The following is a 16,146-nucleotide window of genomic DNA, read 5'->3' as shown; positions in this document are numbered from 1 at the left end:
AAGCTAAAGTGGTCAAGAGGGAGAAATGAGGTGGCGGGGCGGGGGAAAAGATAAAAAGAAGGCGGTTGGGAGGGCACTTGGGTAGAGGCAGCACGGAGCCGGAGCCCACGAACGGCACTCGATGACCCCACTCACCCGAGATCCGCGCAGCTGCTTTGAAAACCCGCGGCCACCGCCGCTGCTGGATCGTGCCAGGTCTGCGAAAAGTTCCTGGGGCAGAGAGAGCTGGAACGCTTCTCTAGACGTCCTGGGGACGGCGGGCTCCGGCAGCGGGATGCGACCCCTGGCCCTCGGACCTCGACAGTCAACGTGCCGGGTAGCTCGGCGCGGCGGGCAGGCGGGAGCGCGCAGGAGTGGCCGGCACGCGCAGTTCCGCACCCGGCTCGCGGCGCTCGGCGCTCGGGTGGCTGTGGAAAGCACGGCCGCCAGGGACCGCCCCGGAACGCCAGGGCCCCGGCAGCGGCCCCTCCCCGCCCCCCAGGAGGCGGCACTGGAAACAAGAAACTGAGGCTTGGTTTCCCGAGAGCGCAGCTTGTCACGCGCAAGGCTTGTGACCTTAGCAGTCACTTCTGTTGAGGAGCTCCATTCTCTTGTGTTGTAAACCGAGAGTGAGTTGACCTGAAATGTGTCCTCCGTGATCCTTTTCAGCTGTACGTGGGAAAGGTGGAGTTTGGTTTGGGAGGATGTTTGAATCAAGGAGCAGAACTCAAAGCTCTTCCTTTGCAATGTACAGAGCATGGGATCCTTAACAAGAGGCTTCATCTTCCTGACAGCTGCTCTCTGTAAAATGTGGGCAGTAACACCTGCCTCCCAGTCCTGTTGTAGGGACCGAGTTGGAGGGCCAGTATGAAGTTGATTGGTTGTCTGCTGTAACATGCCTAGGCGGCTCCTGTTTATTTTGTGCTAACAGTCAAAGGGCCCACTCTAAGGCCCATTAGATCCCAGTGTCTGAGAGGCCTCCCAGGCCCTACCAGTTCTCCGCCCCAGGTTCCAGGGGACAATGCCAACTCTGCAGTCTCCTACACGCCTCTGTGATCCACCCAGTGAGGGAGACTCCCAGTCCCATCTTGGCACCTACAATATTTAAATTCAGTAACCCAGCATTCTTGGCTTCCCTGGTGGTACTAGTGGTGAAGAACCCGCCTGCCAACGCAGGAGACATACGAGATGCGAGTTCCATCCCTGGGTCGGGAAGATCCCTTGGAGAAGAGCATGGCAACCCACTCCAGTATTATTGCCTGGAGGATCCCATGGACAGAGGAGCCTGGCAGGCACAGTCCATAGGGTCGCAAAGAGCAGACACAACTGAAGTGACTTAGCACGAACACCCACAGCACACAGCGTTATTCAGTCTTACTGTTCTAAAAAACAGAGCTCAGAGCTTGACCATCAGTGCAACCTTGAGGAGTCTTAGAGCCCAGATGTTGCGGGGAGCGGCTTGAAAAAGCTGACTCTGGGAGCTGCCTTGATTGATTATCAAGGGTCTGTTCGCAGACATAGCTCTCTGTCCCGCCACCCCTCTGAAATTTACTATCCAAGTTAACTCCTAACAGACCATTAGTGAGCCTTGAATGTACACAAGGTGCAGATAGATGGCTTTACACGACTGCCCTTAAGATAAGTAGGATGCCTTTGGCGCCATGAGAGAGCTCTGGTTATTGTTATCTTAAAGATGATGTACATGGGGAAGAATTTTCTTTGTGATGCCTCTCTTCTTGGTTTAGTATATATGTAACCCTGAGAAATAAAGAATCATCGTTGACTGCAGCGATCCTCTCGACCCCATCTGTTCTGTCTCCTTTTTTCTTAGCCTAAAGGAACGCGTAGTGTTGCTCGCTGAAATCTTCCGGCTGGCCCGGCAAGTGGCGCCCAACAGCGTGGAGCTCAACGAAAGTTCCTTGCGGCCGCTGCCCGTTGAAACTATTAAGGTAAGTAAGAGTGTGTGTATTTGTATATTGAGGGGCAGGAAGGAATATTGTCGAGAGTATAAACCATGGGACAAGATAATAGTCGTCAGTTGTTTGTGCATATGTTACAGATGATGTTGAAGGATCGGGGAATGCAGGTTACTAAAACAAAATTGCAGACTTTTCTTAGTTTTGTTGAGGAAGTATGTCCCTGGTTTCCGCAGGAAGGGACTATGAGTTTAGAGATATGGAAAAAGATAGGGAAACAGATTCAAACATATTATACTCTCCACGGACCTAATAAGGTTCCTGTGGAAACATTTTCATTATGGTCTTTAATAAGAGACTGCCTTGATTTTGAACATGAGGAAGGGAGTAAATTAAAACACATGCTCCCACCCAAAGAACCAATTTATGCTACTCCTAAAGTTTATGCTACTCCTGAAGGGAAAGGACCCACAACCTTTGAATTAGAATATGCAAAACCTTTAAAGGAAAATGAGGGAACGCTGACTTCAGAGGATGAGGAAAGTTTAGAAGAACAGGCAGCTGCTTATCATAAGGATGATCATCGGGAATTACTTGTAACTGACAATTCGAATGTGCAGGCAGCAGCTGCCCCTCCGACAAAGGGTCTGGAGGCACTCATGCAGAAATTATTAATAACAATAAAGGAAGAAATAAAAAGGGAAGGTAGGGATGAAGGCGCTGGTGCAATCTCTACTGCGCCTCCTGCTTATGCACCCTCAACTATTGCTGGATTAGATCCTCCACCTATTTCCAAACCTGAAAATTTGTTGAATATAACTCGTGAATCACACAGTTTGTCCCCCTTGCAAAAGGCTATACAACAAGCCCAAAGAGCTGGAAAAACTGTTCAGGGATTCTCTGCTACTTTCCCGGTATTCGAACATGAAAACCAAAGGTATTATGAAGCTTTACCTTTCAAACAACTAAAGGAATTAAAAATTGCCTGTGCTCAATATGGACCTACGGCTCCTTTTACCCAGACCATGATAGAGAGTCTAGGAGGTCAAAATTTGCCACCTAGTGATTGGAAACAAATTGCAAGAGCTTGCTTATCAGGAGGGGACTATTTATTATGGAAATCAAAATTTACAGAACAATGTGGCCATATAGCTGAACTAAACCAGCGACAAGGGATCAATACTACATATGAAATGTTGGTAGGGGAAGGGGCCTACCAAAATACCAATGCTCAATTGAACTATTTGCCTGGAGCATATGCTCAAATTTCTAATGCTGCCCGGCAAGATGTGTTTCAGTTTCTTCCTTTGGCCAATAGATATGTACAGTAGGAACCATACTTGCCCAGGACTAAATTTTGTGTGGTGTAGGCACTGGACTTAACCCCTACTGTTTTCTCTGAGTCACTGATAGGGTCAGCAGAAATGACTTTTAAATCATCCCTACCGGATGCCAGTTTTTTAGAGGGAGAACAATGAGGATGAAGGGGACTGACATGAAAAATGACTTGAAGAAAATTCTAGCAATTGTTACCCAACAGCATGTTTTAATGAAAAGGGATCCTAAAGTACCCAGAGAATTCTGAATGGTTGAATACAAAACTGGTGAAAGGGAAAAATTAAAAAGTTACGGGAGGACAATCTCAACACAAAATGTTCTTTGGCTAGTGGAGGGAGGGAGGGGTTCCTTTGGGTGGACCGCAGGTAACTCCAAGTGCCCTATGTGAACACTGGCTTCCTTCTTAGGGACACCAGAGGCCCCAGACAGAGCCACTTACAGCCAGGCTTAGTCTGCCTTCCCATTTGGCGGTGTCTCAGTCTCTCTTTTGGAGAAGGAAATGGCAACCCACTCCAGTATTCTTGCCTGGAGGATCCCAGGGACAGAAGAGCCTGGTGGGCTGCCATCTATGGGGTGGCACAGGGTCGGACACGACTGAAGTGACTTAGCAGCAGCAGCAGTCTCTCTTTAGTAACGATTTGCCCTGACACCCAAAAAGCAAGCCAGAAGAGGAAGCTTGAGTATCGTATGGGAGATGTCCTACGTTAGGTCTGGTGTCTCAGCTGGGCTGATTTTGCTAAGATGGCTTTGGAAGGGAAGAATAATGGATGCTGTGTTTGGGTAGTAGGAGGGGGAGAAGAGCTAATTTCAGCAACAAGCTTTTGTTACAACAAAAATCAGGAAACCACTCACATTTCACTTTCTTGATCCTCCATTACAAGTACTCCAAAGGCAAAACCATCAGGAGCTCAACTTATTAGATCTTCCCCTCCCCCATAGTAGAGGGAATTTGAGTAAAAGAAACTGTAGTCTAATATCATTAGCTTCTACCAAAACAGTGTCTAAAGGCTCCTCCACTATGATGCAAACCATTTAGATACCTTCTCTCTGAACCACATCTGTGCAAGAATTTTCTTCTTCAGTGTATTTTCTTTGGTATATTTTTCACTTGCACATGCACACGTTTTGAGAAATAATGTGGTATATTGGATTAGAAATCAGGAAACCAAAATTCTAAGTGTGTCACTCAGTAGCTAAATAACCACTATTGGCTCAGTTGCCTTGCTTGTAAAATAGTAAAATGAGACCTATTCCTCTGGTCTAATATAATTATTGAGTCAAGTGGGCTTTAGGAAGCATTGCTACGAACAAAGCTGGTGGAGGTGATGGAATTACAATTGAGCTATTTCAAATCCTAAAAGATGATGCTGTTAAAGTGCTGCACTCAATATGCCAGCAAATTTGGAAAACTCAGCAGTGGCCACAGGACTGGAAAAGGTCAGTTTTCACTCCAATCCCAAAGAAAGGATTTAGAAAAGGCAGAGGAACCAGAGATCAAATTGCCATAGTATTAGCTACTACCTCCATCCCATCACAGTTACCATTCCCTTTGTGTGCTGAGATCATTAGGTTCTACTCTCTTAGCATATAAATTACAACATCTGTTGGATCATAGAAAAAGCAAGAGAATTCCAGAAAAACATCTACTTCTGCTTCATTGCCTACACTAAAGCCTTTGACTGTGTGGATCACAACAAACTGTGGGAAATTCTTCAAGAGATGGGAATATCAGACTGGTTCCAAATGGGGAAAGGGGTATGTCAAGGCTCTACACTGTCACCCTGCTTATTTACTCCCATGCAGAGTACATCATACAAAACGCTTGGCTGGAAGAAGCACAAGCTGGAATCAAGATTGCCGGGAGAAATATCAATAACCTCAGATATGCAGATGATACCACCCTTATGGCAGAAAGTGAAGAGGAACTAAAGAGCCTCTTGATGAGAGTGAAAGAGGAGACTGAAAAATCTGGCTTAAAACTCAGCATTCAAAAAACTAAGATCATGGCATCTGGTCCCATCACCTCATGGCAAATAGATTGGGAAACAGTGGAAACAGTGACAGACTTTATTTTCTTGGGCTCCAAAATCACTGCAGATAGTGACCGCAGCCGTGAAATTAAAAGACGCTTGCTCCTTGGAAAAAAAGCTATGACAAACCTAGACAGCATATTAAAAAGCAGGGACATTACTTTACCGACAAGGGTCCAAATATTCAAAGCTATGGTTTTTCCAGTAGTCATGTATGGATGTGAGAGTTGGACTATAAAGAAAGCTGAGTGCCGAAGAATTGGTGCTTTTGAGTGGTGTTGGAGAAGACTCTTGAGAATCCCTTGGACAGATCCAACCAGTCAATCCTAAAGGAAATCAGTCCTGAATATCCATTGGAAGGACTGATGCTGAACCTGAAACTCCAATGTGTTGGCCACCTGATGCAAAGAACTGACTCATTGGAAAAGACCCTGATGCTGGGAAGGCAGCGGGGGGAAGGGGATGACAGAGGACGAGATGGTTGGATGGTATCACCAACTGGATGGACATGAGTTTGAGTAAGCTCCGGGAGTTGGTGATGGACAGGGAAGCCTGGCGTGCTGCAGTCCATGGGGTCACAAAGAATGAGACATGAATGAGTGACTGAACAACAGCAGCAGGTATATGTCTTTAGTTTGCCACCTTAAGATATGTCAAAGGGATGTGTGTGGCCAGAGGAGGTTTTGTAATGTTTGTTTTGCTAGTAGTTAAATGTTTGTGTATTTCAAACTGTATTCAGTTACTTGCCTACAGTTATCTCCATGAGGAAATAGAAGGCAGTTACATTGGTTAAATGTTGTAATTTATATGCTAAGAGAGTAGAACCTAATGTTCTCAGCACACAAAGGGAATGGTAACTATGTGATGGGATGGAGGTCGTAGCTAATGCTATGGTGGGAATAATTTTACAGTTTATAAATGTATCAAATCAACATGTTCTACATTTTAAACTATACAATGTTAAGTGCCAATTATATCTCAGTAGAGGTGGCAAAAAAGAGAAATGGGTATGATCTTTTTTTAAAAAAATTGCAGCATAGTTGATTTACAATGTGTTAATTCAGGTGTACAGCACAGTGATTTATATGTTATATATAAATGTGTAATCTTTTCCAGATTCTTTTCCATTATAGGTTATTACAAGATACTGGATATAAGTTCCCTATGCTGCACAACAGGACCTTGATGTTCACCTGTTTTGTGTATAGTACTCTGTTAATCCCAAACTACTAGTTTATCCCTCCTACCCCATCCCCTTTGGCAACTCTAAGTTTGTTTTCTGTGTCTGTGAGTTTATTTCTGTTTTGTAATTAAGTTCATTTGTATCATTTTTTTAGATTCCACATAGAAGTGCTATCATATGACATTTGTCTTTCTCTGACTTATTTCACTTAGTGTGATAATCTCTAGGTCCATCCATGTTGCTTCAAATGGAATTATTTCATTCTTTTTTATGACTGAATAATATTCTGTGGTAGGGGGCACATCTTCTTTTCTCCATTCATCTGTCAATGGCCATTTAGGTTGCTTCCATGTCTTTGCTATTGTAAATACTGTGGCTATGAACATTGGGATACATGTATGTTTTCAAATTAGAGTTTTCATCTTTTCTGGACACATGCCTAGGAGTGAGGTTGCTGGATCAAATCTTAGCTCTATTTTTAGTTCTTAAAGGAACCTATGTAGTGACTTCACCAATTTATATACCCTCCAACAGTGTAGGAAGGTTCCCTTTTCTCCATACCTTCTCCAGCATTTATTACTTACAGACTTTCTGATGATGGCCATTCTGACCAATGAGAGGTGATACCTTGTGGTAGTTTTGATTTGTATTTCCCTAGTGATTAGCAATGTTGAGCATCTTTTCATGTACCTTTTGGCCATCTATGTGTCTTCTTTGGAGAAATGTTTATTTGGGTCTTCTGCAATTTTTGATTGGGTTGTTTGTTTTTTTGGATACTGAGTTGTATGAGCTCTTTGTATATTTTGGAAATTAAGCCTTTCTCAGCCACATCATTTGCAAATATTTTCTCCCATTCTGTAGGTTGTCTTTTCATTTTGTTTATAGTTTTCTTTACTGTACAAAAGTTGGATTAGGTCTCATCTGCTTATTTTTGCTTTTATTTCTTTTGTCTTGGGAGACTGACCTAAGAAAACATTGGTACAATTTATGACAGAGAGTATTTTGTCTTTATTTTCTTCTAGGAGTTTTATGGTATCATGTCTTATATTTAAGTCTTTAAACCATTTTGAGTTTATTTTTGTGTATAATGTGAGGGAATGCTCTAACTTCATTGCTTTACATGTGGCTGTCCAGCTTTTCTAACACCACTTGCTGAAGAGACTATCTTTTCTCCATTGTATATTGATGCCTCTTTTGTTGAAGATTAATTGACCATAGGTGTGTGGGTTTATTTCTGGGCTATCTATTCTGTTAGGATCCCATTTTATTCAATATGATGAAAACAAGAAAAATCTTTTTGAGATACACAAAATGAGATACAAGCAAACATATGAACCTATCACTTTTCTAGAAGAAAAGAATCTAGTTGTGATAATGTCAGTTCTCTTCAAATAAATGTATAAATTTTTAAAAGTTTTGATTTATATGGGCCATTGAGACTATATGAAGAATTGAAGTAGCAAAGAAATATGAATGTGTAGGTATGATTATGAGCATGGTTTTGTTTATCAACATAAAAGAGCAATTTGTCTTGAAGTAAAATAAATGACTGACTGTGTCAGAATGTGAAAGATTAGTAAGAGACAAAATTTGAATGAATACACTGTAGAAGTTTGAGGGAAAGAAAACTTTGTTTTCTATGGTTTATAATACCTACAAATAATAAGTCTCAAAAGAAGCAATGAAATACGTTAAAATTTTTGACAAAATTGGTTCTGCTTTAATGGGCTTGTTACTCATAAGACTTGTTAAAAAGCTCTTTGATGCCAACTGTTATATTAATACAAGAGTAGAATTTGCTTTTTTTCTCTATGTTAAAATGACAGACTTGTCTTGGACTATTCAGTTTGTGGGCTTCTCTTCTGGCTCAGCTGGTAAAGAATCCACCTGCAATGTGGGAGACCTGAATTCTATCCTGGGGTTGGGAAGATCCCCTGGAGAAGGAAATGGCAACCCACTCCAGTATTCTTGCCTGGAGAATCCCCATGGACAGAGGAGCCTGGCGGGCTACAGTCCAGGGGGTCGCAAGAGTTGGACACAACTTAGCAACTAAACCACCACCACCAGCACCATTCAGCTTGTTCTCAACAAGAGATAGTAAAAGTTAATTTCAATTTCTGTGTAATCTGCCCAGATATCAAATATTATATATCTAACCAGAAGAAACTGTCTGTACTTTCTGTTGACTTTGTCATGCCCTTGATTATTTCAAAATGAAGCAAGAGCAGAAGTTCTTCATTTTTTAAACAGTTGAAATTCCTTATCATTATACCTACAGTTATGTTTATTTAGTACCAGTGTTCCCTGGTAGCTCAGCTGATAAAGAATCCACCTGCAATGCAGGAGACCCAGGTTTGATCCCTAGATCAGGAAGATCCCCTGGAGGACAGCATAGCAGTCCACTACAGTAGTCTTGCCTGGAGAATCCCAAGGACAGAGGAGCTTGGCAAGCTATAGTCTATGGGGTCGCAAGAGTCAGATATGACTGAGCGTAACCAAGCAAGCAAGCATTGTCACTCTGCTTAATAGGTAGTCAAGCTATAACCATTCATTGTCCCCAGGCATCTGTGCTTCTGTTTTAAGCTACTGATGGTTCTTTGAAAATTCTTTTCAATATTATCTTCCCAAGATCTATTTTGTAGCTTACAAAAATGTAAGTATTGTGTTTTTACATGTCAAACCATCTTTGTTGTGTTCTATTTTAGATGACTAAAATACCAAAGGCTTGACCTCTTACCTTATAATCCATGGTTTGTCATTCACAGTCAGGAAGGATAAGAAGGTTACCTAGGTGTGTTTGATATGCTCTGTTTTCTTAATTGGCTTAATACTGTTGTAGGATACACATTATATATTAAGCCCACAAAATGGGACAAGCTGTCCCATCAAAAAAGGAAGTTCTGTCTTCCCTATGTCCATTTTTTGAAGTAGATTTATCAGCATCCCCATGTCCACAGTATATTCTTACCTTTGAGGAAACCCTGACAAAGTCTGCAATCCAGTAGGATTTGAGAATAAAATCAGTATTAGTTGTTTTCTCAAATAAATTAACAGAGCCATCAGTCTGATCAAGATCAGGAGGTTTTGGCTTTCCTTGCATGCTTACCTCAAGTCCTCTACTGCATGCTTAAGTCTCCAGCCAAGGACAGTCCCAATGTCTTGGTGGGAAAGACTGCACCAGGCACCGCTTCTCCATACTAGCTGGCATTGCAGCCACAGTAGATACCTATAGGCTGAACCACAGCACTGAGGCAGGATTGCTAGGACTCTTGCTAATCCACAAGTGAAAGCTTCATGGAAGTATGCTTCTGGTCCAAGATTTGTGAGTCAAGAATAAGTCATATAAGTCTAATAAGTTGACGAGGGGAGCTTAATTGTGGATTGTGGTCATTTGTTGTAGAATATTGTCGTTGGATTATTTTTAATGTTTCATATTTGTTGTGCCTGTGAGAATACCCTTTTTTCCCTTTTGCTTTTTTGCTTTCTTCCTGATCTCTCTAACCCTCAATATGGCAAGCTATGCTTATACAAACTAAAAGGAAATATTTTAAAATGATTCTTCATTCTCACTGACCCCTTGGAATTCAAAAGTGAATACTTTTAGTGAGCCCCTAGTAATTATTTGCAAAGAATAATGGCCAAAAATTAAAGAATCTGCCCTTAATCTCTATCAGGATGAAACGGAACATATCTATTACACAAACAAAGCCATTCAGATAGTTTTACTTTTGAGAAAATATGATCATGTAACCATTAAGGACCAGGAGTTGTACTTCCTTGTGGAAGCAAGACCATGAATCTTCCCAGGAGACTGGTCTGATAAACCTATTTTATGGCTTACAGAGCCCAGCATTATGCTAGTAAGATAGTAAGAAGTTCACTTGCTAGCAGGTCAGGAAGCTTAGCAAATGTTGGGGGCCTTGAGAAAAGATGAAGTCACTTACTTTTAGGGACTGCAAGTAAAATCTGACAGAGGTTAATTTCTTAGCTTTGGGTTTCTCAGACTGGAATAGATAAGCAAAGAAGAGCAATTTTTAAATATCATTAATTATAGAAAATACTACTTGATACAAAAGAAAACAGTAAAGGAGGAATAAAAGAACAAAAATGCATATGAGATATTTAAAAAATGAAATGGCAGGTGTACATCCAACTATAAAAAAAGAGCCACTTTTATAATGGGTCAATCCATCAGGAAATTATAAACATATATGCACCTAGCAACAAGACCACAGATACACAAAAACATGACCAAGTAGGACTTATCCCAGAAATACGAGGTTGTTTAACATCCAAAAATCAATGTACTATGCCACATCAAGAGAGCAAAGGACAAAAATAACATGATCATCTCAATAAATACACATCTGATTCAACTTCTATCAAAAGCCCAAGTGTATTTTTCACAGAAATGGACAAGCTTGTAAATTAAATTCATATAAAAATGCAAGGGACCTTAAGTACCCAAAACAATCTTTAAAAATAAGAACAAAGTTGGAGTATTCCCATTTTTCAATTTCAAAACTTCCAAGGCTACAGTAATCAAAACAGTGCAGTAGTATTAGAATAATGATAGGTATGTAGATCAATGAAATAAAAGTGAAGAGTCATAAATAAACCCTCACATTTACAGTCAACTGATTATAAGGGTGCCAAAACAATTAAGTGGGGAAAGAACAGTCTCTTCAACATAAGTGCTGAGACAACAGGATATCCTCATGCCAAAGAGTAAAATTGGATCCCCACCTCACACCACATACAAAAATTAACTCAAAATGGATCAAAGGCATAAATGAAGAGTTAAAACTGTGGAACTCTAAAAGGAAATCAGAGTAATTCTTCATGACCTTACAATGGAATATTACTCAGCAATAAAAAAAAATTGACGTACTGATGCAGACTTCAAGACAAACCTTGAAAATATCATGCTAAATGGAAGATGCCAGCCACAAGGGACCACATATTATGTGAGTCCATTCACATAAAACATCAAAAACAAGTGAGTTAATAGAGGTGGAAATATTAATGGTTTCCTAGGGCTCAGAGTAGTGAGGGTTTTGGGAGCAACATCTAAGGAAGGTGAGCTTTCTTTCTGGGATAATGAAAATCTTCTAGAATTTATTGTTATGATAGTTGCACAACTTTGTGAACATATTAAAAGCCAACGAACTGCACACTTTAAGTGAATGAAGTGTGTGATATGTGAATTATATCTCAGTCAAGTTAAAATATGTAATGATAGTGGGTAATGAACATTCAATCCTAGCTTCTTGTGAAATCTCAAGCAGAAGTCAGTCCTCCAGCTCTGGTAGTTGTTCAGCACCATGTGCTCTAGATTTGCTGACCACCATATAACAAGGAGTCTTCTATGTAAATGAGTCAGGTCAAATATCCCCAATGTATAATGAAACCAGCCATTTTTGTGACCATAAACAATTTTTAAAGTTTGTAGTCATAGAGGTGAACTGATGAAGTTACCCAGAACTCAGGAATAAATCAAAAGGATGACCAGATGTCTTGTCAACATCATACAAGAGCATGGCCTAACAAGCTGCCTAAAGATCATCTGACTCTCTAGAAATACGTGTTTGTTTGATTTACTATTTACTGTTAATTAGGGTCCAGAGATTTTATAATTGTATAAAGTTAGATGCTAACTTGTAGAATGTTTGATAAGGTATAGTTTGATTGTTTGGTTAGTTGGTTGGTTGGTTGGTTTGTCCAGTAGAGATGCAAATTACTCCTGTCTGATAGAAAAGATAACCCCAAAAGTTGTGTTTTTACTGCCCTATGGGGCATTAACCAATTTTGCATCTAACAGCAATATTTTGTCAGCATTCTTTGTCATCTTATATTTCCTTTGTTTAAACATCTAAATAAAACTTTGATACATGCTCACTATATATATATGAATACTTTTAGCATTTTCAAAATTATATTTGGACAAACTATTCAGAGAGGATACAGTATTAGGAATAGATCCTAGTTCTGGCACTTACTAACTATGTGACTTGGGCAAAGCATTTACTGTCTATGAGTATCAATTTTTCTTCTACAAACTGTGAATGCCAATGCTTACCTCCAAGTGTTTTAATGAAGATGAAATAGAATAAACTCATGAATGTGAAAGAGCTTATGACTGGTAACACTGCTTATTGGCATACATCTGTTGTTCAGTCGTGTCCAACTCGTGGCACACCCCTGGACTGCAGAACGTCAGGCTTGCCTGTCCTTCACTATTTCACAGAGTTTGCTCAAATTCATGCCTGTTGAATTGGTGATGCTGTCTAACCATCTCATCCTGCTGCCCTCTTCTTTTGCCTTCAATCCTTTCCAGCATCAGGGTCTTTTCCAACAAGTTGGCTTTTCACATCAGGTGGCCAAAGTATTGGTGTTTAAGCTTCAGCATCAGTCTTTTCAATGAATATTCAGGATTGATTTCCTTAGGATTGACTGGTTTGATCTCCTTGCAGCCCAAGGGATTCTCAAGAGTCTTCTCCAGCACCAGTTAGAAAGCATCAGTTCTTTGCTGCTCAGCCTTCCTTATGGTCCAACTCTCACATCTGTACATGACTACTAGAAAAACCATAGCTTTGACTATTTGGATCTTTGTCATCGGACAAGTGGTGTCTTTGCTTTTTAATATACTGTCTAAGTTTGTCATAGCTTTTCTTCTAAGGAGCAAGTGTCTTTTAAGGTCATGGCTGCAGTCACTGTCTGCAATGGTTTTGGAACCCAAGAAAATAAAATCTGTCACTGCTTTCACTTTTTCTTCTTCTGTTTTCCATGAAGTGATGGGATTGGATGCCATGATCTTAGTTTTTTTGTTTTAAGCTAGCTTTTTCACTCCCCTCTTTGACCGTCATCAATAAGCTCTTTAGTTCCTCTTCGCTTTCTTTGCTTTTAGAGTGGTATCATTTTCATATCTGAGGTTATTGATATTTCTGTCAGCAATCTTGATTCCAGCTGTGATTCATCCGGTTCAGCATTTTGCATAATGTACTCTGCATAGAGGTTAAATAAACAGGGTGACAATACAGCTTTGTCACACTCCTTTCACTGTGTATACATAGTGGATATAAATTATACACGCATCTATAGGTTTTTTCCTGAGCCCTAAAGTAGATGTTTTTATTGCCCTTTAGAACACTAACCCATTTTGCATCTAATTTTATCAGTCTCATTTCAGCGTTCTTTGTCATCTTATTGGTTGCCTGATACTATTTACAGTTCTTCCCTTTCTGAATTTTCAATAAACTAGGACACTGAATATATAAAATTAACAATCATCTAATCCAATTCCCTCCTGTTATAGATGGGAAAACTAAACTGAGGCTCAAGGAGGGTGAGTGACTTCCCAAGGACACCAGCTGGCAATTGTCAAAGCTGGACATGACCCCAGGACTATCCTGATTGCACTGTGTCATTCTGGCACTCTGCACCATGATTTTGGTCAGAATATGAGTTTAAGGTAAGGTAAGTGAAGTTGCTTAGTCGTGTCCAACTCTTTGTGACCCCGTGGACTGCAGCCTACCAGGCTCCTCCATCATGGGCTTTTCCAGGCACGAGTACTGGAGTGGATTGCCATTTCCCTCTCCAGGGGATCTTGCCAACCCAGGGATCAAACCCGGGTCTCCTGCATTGGAGGCAGACACTTTATGGTCTAAGCCATGAGTTTATTAAGGCCCTAAGTTCAGAACTCTCTTTGCAATATTTTCCTTTCTATCACCAGCAATTGGTTCAGAATAGTGTTCTCTCTGTTGAATGAATGAATGAAGGATGCTGAGAGATCTGAAGTTCTGCTTAAAGGCAAAGTCCTATGCTTGAAAACATGTATTAGCCAGGGTTATACAAAGAAACAGAACCAATTGTGTGTGTGATAAAGAGAGATGGGAGGAAACATGTTGATTTATTTTAAGGAATTGGCTCATGATTTGTGGAGGCTGAAAACTTCAAAATCTTTGGGGTAGAATAGCATGCTGGAGGCCCAGAGGAAGTGTTGTTGGCAGAATTCCCACTTCTTCAGAGGTGGACAGTCTTTTTCTTGAGGCCTTCAACTGATTGTGGGAGGCCCACTCATGTTATGGAGGATAATCTGCTTTACTAAAGTCTACTTATTAAATTAGCAATCTCATCTAAAAAATACCTTCATAGCAACACCAAGAAGTGTTTGATCAAGTATCTAGGTATTATTGTCCAGCTGATGCACAAAATCAGGCATCGCATTTGTGTTTCCTTCTGGCCTCTCACAGTCTGACGAAAGTCTTAACTAGGTCATTGTGTGTGTACTTTCCCAACAAAGGGCCATCTAGTCAAGGCTGTGGTTTTTCCAGTGGTCATGTATGGATGTGAGAGTTGGACTATAAAGAAAGCTGAGCGCAGAAGAATTGATGCTTTCGAACTGTGGTGTTGGAGAAGACTCTTGAGAGTCCCTTGGACTGCAAGGAGGTCCAACCTGTCCATCCTAAAGGAGATCAGTCCTGAATACTCATTGGAAGGACTGCTGCTGAAGCTGAAGCTCCAATACTGTGGCCACCTGATGTGAAGAACTGACTCATTGGAAAAGACCCTGATGCTGGAAAAGATTGAGGGCAGGAGGAGAAGGGGACGACAGAGGATGAGATGGTTGGATGGCATCACCGACACAATGGATAGGAGTTTGAGTAAACTCTGGGAGTTGGTGATGGATAGGGAGGCCTGGCGTGCTGCAGTCCATGGAACTGCAAAGAGTTGGACATGACTGAGTGTCTGAACTGAACTGAAGTGAGAATATAAAATCCCTCTCAGCTTCTAAAGCAGTCCAAAAAATACAGGATTATAAGAAACCAGGATGCAGAGATGGGGAGTTCTTGGAGGCCACGTGGACTCTGAGCAAAACTCAAAGGTACATGGGACAGAGATAGCCATCTTGAGGGCCAGCCTCGACCCAAAATGTTAGCCAAGGAGAGGCAGTTCTTAGTTCACTCTAAAGAAGAATTCTTTTTGAACTGTCTGAAAATGGAACAAAATGAGCTTTCTTGGGGTGTCATGAGCTCTCTACATTGGAGGTACACAAAGAGGTACACCATTCCAACGGAATGGTGGAAGGTCGGGGAGTCAGAGGGAAGTGAGTGCCCCATGGACACAAAGTAATGGGCATGGAACTGCCACTAAATCATACTGTACTCTGGCTTCTGCTGGCTCTAACTAGCTTGCAAAGTGATCTTCAGTGAGTCCCTACCCCTCTCCAGGTCTTTTGACCCCAAAAGGGCTGGGGGAGATAAATTAGGTATTCTTTTAAGACACTTACACTTCCAAAATCCCTTTAAAGCTAAGACTCACGGATCATAAGATGACCACAGTTTTGAGTTAAAAGCATATGCATGTGGGGTGATCCATCTCATTCCACATATGGTCATGGCCTGGCTCAGACATAAACTCCCTCTTTACAGGCTCCCAGACAGCTCAATCCTTTCCAGAGTTCAGGCACCGGGCACTAGGGTTCCTCTGATCACTGTGCTCCTCCGCTTCCCTTCCCCTGGAAAAATTCTCAAGGTCTTTCTACAGATCCTTGGGCAAAATGCCTTCTTATTCTGGGGAAGCCCCACTTGCTTGCTAACTCTGAAAAGAAATATGCTTTTAGTCTGAAAACTAGATACAAGCATTTTTTAATTGACAACATTTTTTTTTTTAAACTGCAGCTGAAAGAACTTTCTGAACT

General features: G+C 41.2%; 1 protein-coding gene and 1 long non-coding RNA gene across 3 annotated transcripts in view; one reads left to right on the top strand and one right to left on the bottom strand.

The window, feature by feature from the left end:
• SMIM3 (small integral membrane protein 3) overlaps positions 1 to 1,793 on the bottom strand; it is a 56,167-nt gene extending 54,374 nt beyond the window's left edge. The window contains exon 1 of one of the 2 annotated variants that reach the window (XM_061151752.1): positions 136 to 1,793. In XM_061151752.1, the coding sequence (XP_061007735.1) occupies positions 136 to 876 (741 nt within the window). In that variant the 5' untranslated portion in view covers positions 877 to 1,793. The remainder of the gene's footprint in view (positions 1 to 135) is intronic. The other variant, XM_061151753.1, reaches the window with a different exon arrangement.
• Positions 501 to 6,539, top strand: LOC133062571 (uncharacterized). The gene is made up of 3 exons (XR_009694210.1): positions 501 to 608; positions 1,811 to 1,928; positions 5,037 to 6,539. It is a non-coding gene; the product is annotated as an uncharacterized LOC133062571 (long non-coding RNA).
• Positions 6,540 to 16,146: the final 9,607 nt, after the last annotated feature.

This window comes from Dama dama, chromosome 9, assembly GCF_033118175.1.
Source record: "Dama dama isolate Ldn47 chromosome 9, ASM3311817v1, whole genome shotgun sequence".
Classification (NCBI taxonomy): Eukaryota; Metazoa; Chordata; class Mammalia; order Artiodactyla; family Cervidae; genus Dama; species Dama dama.
This window is presented reverse-complemented; position numbering and strand designations above follow the sequence as displayed.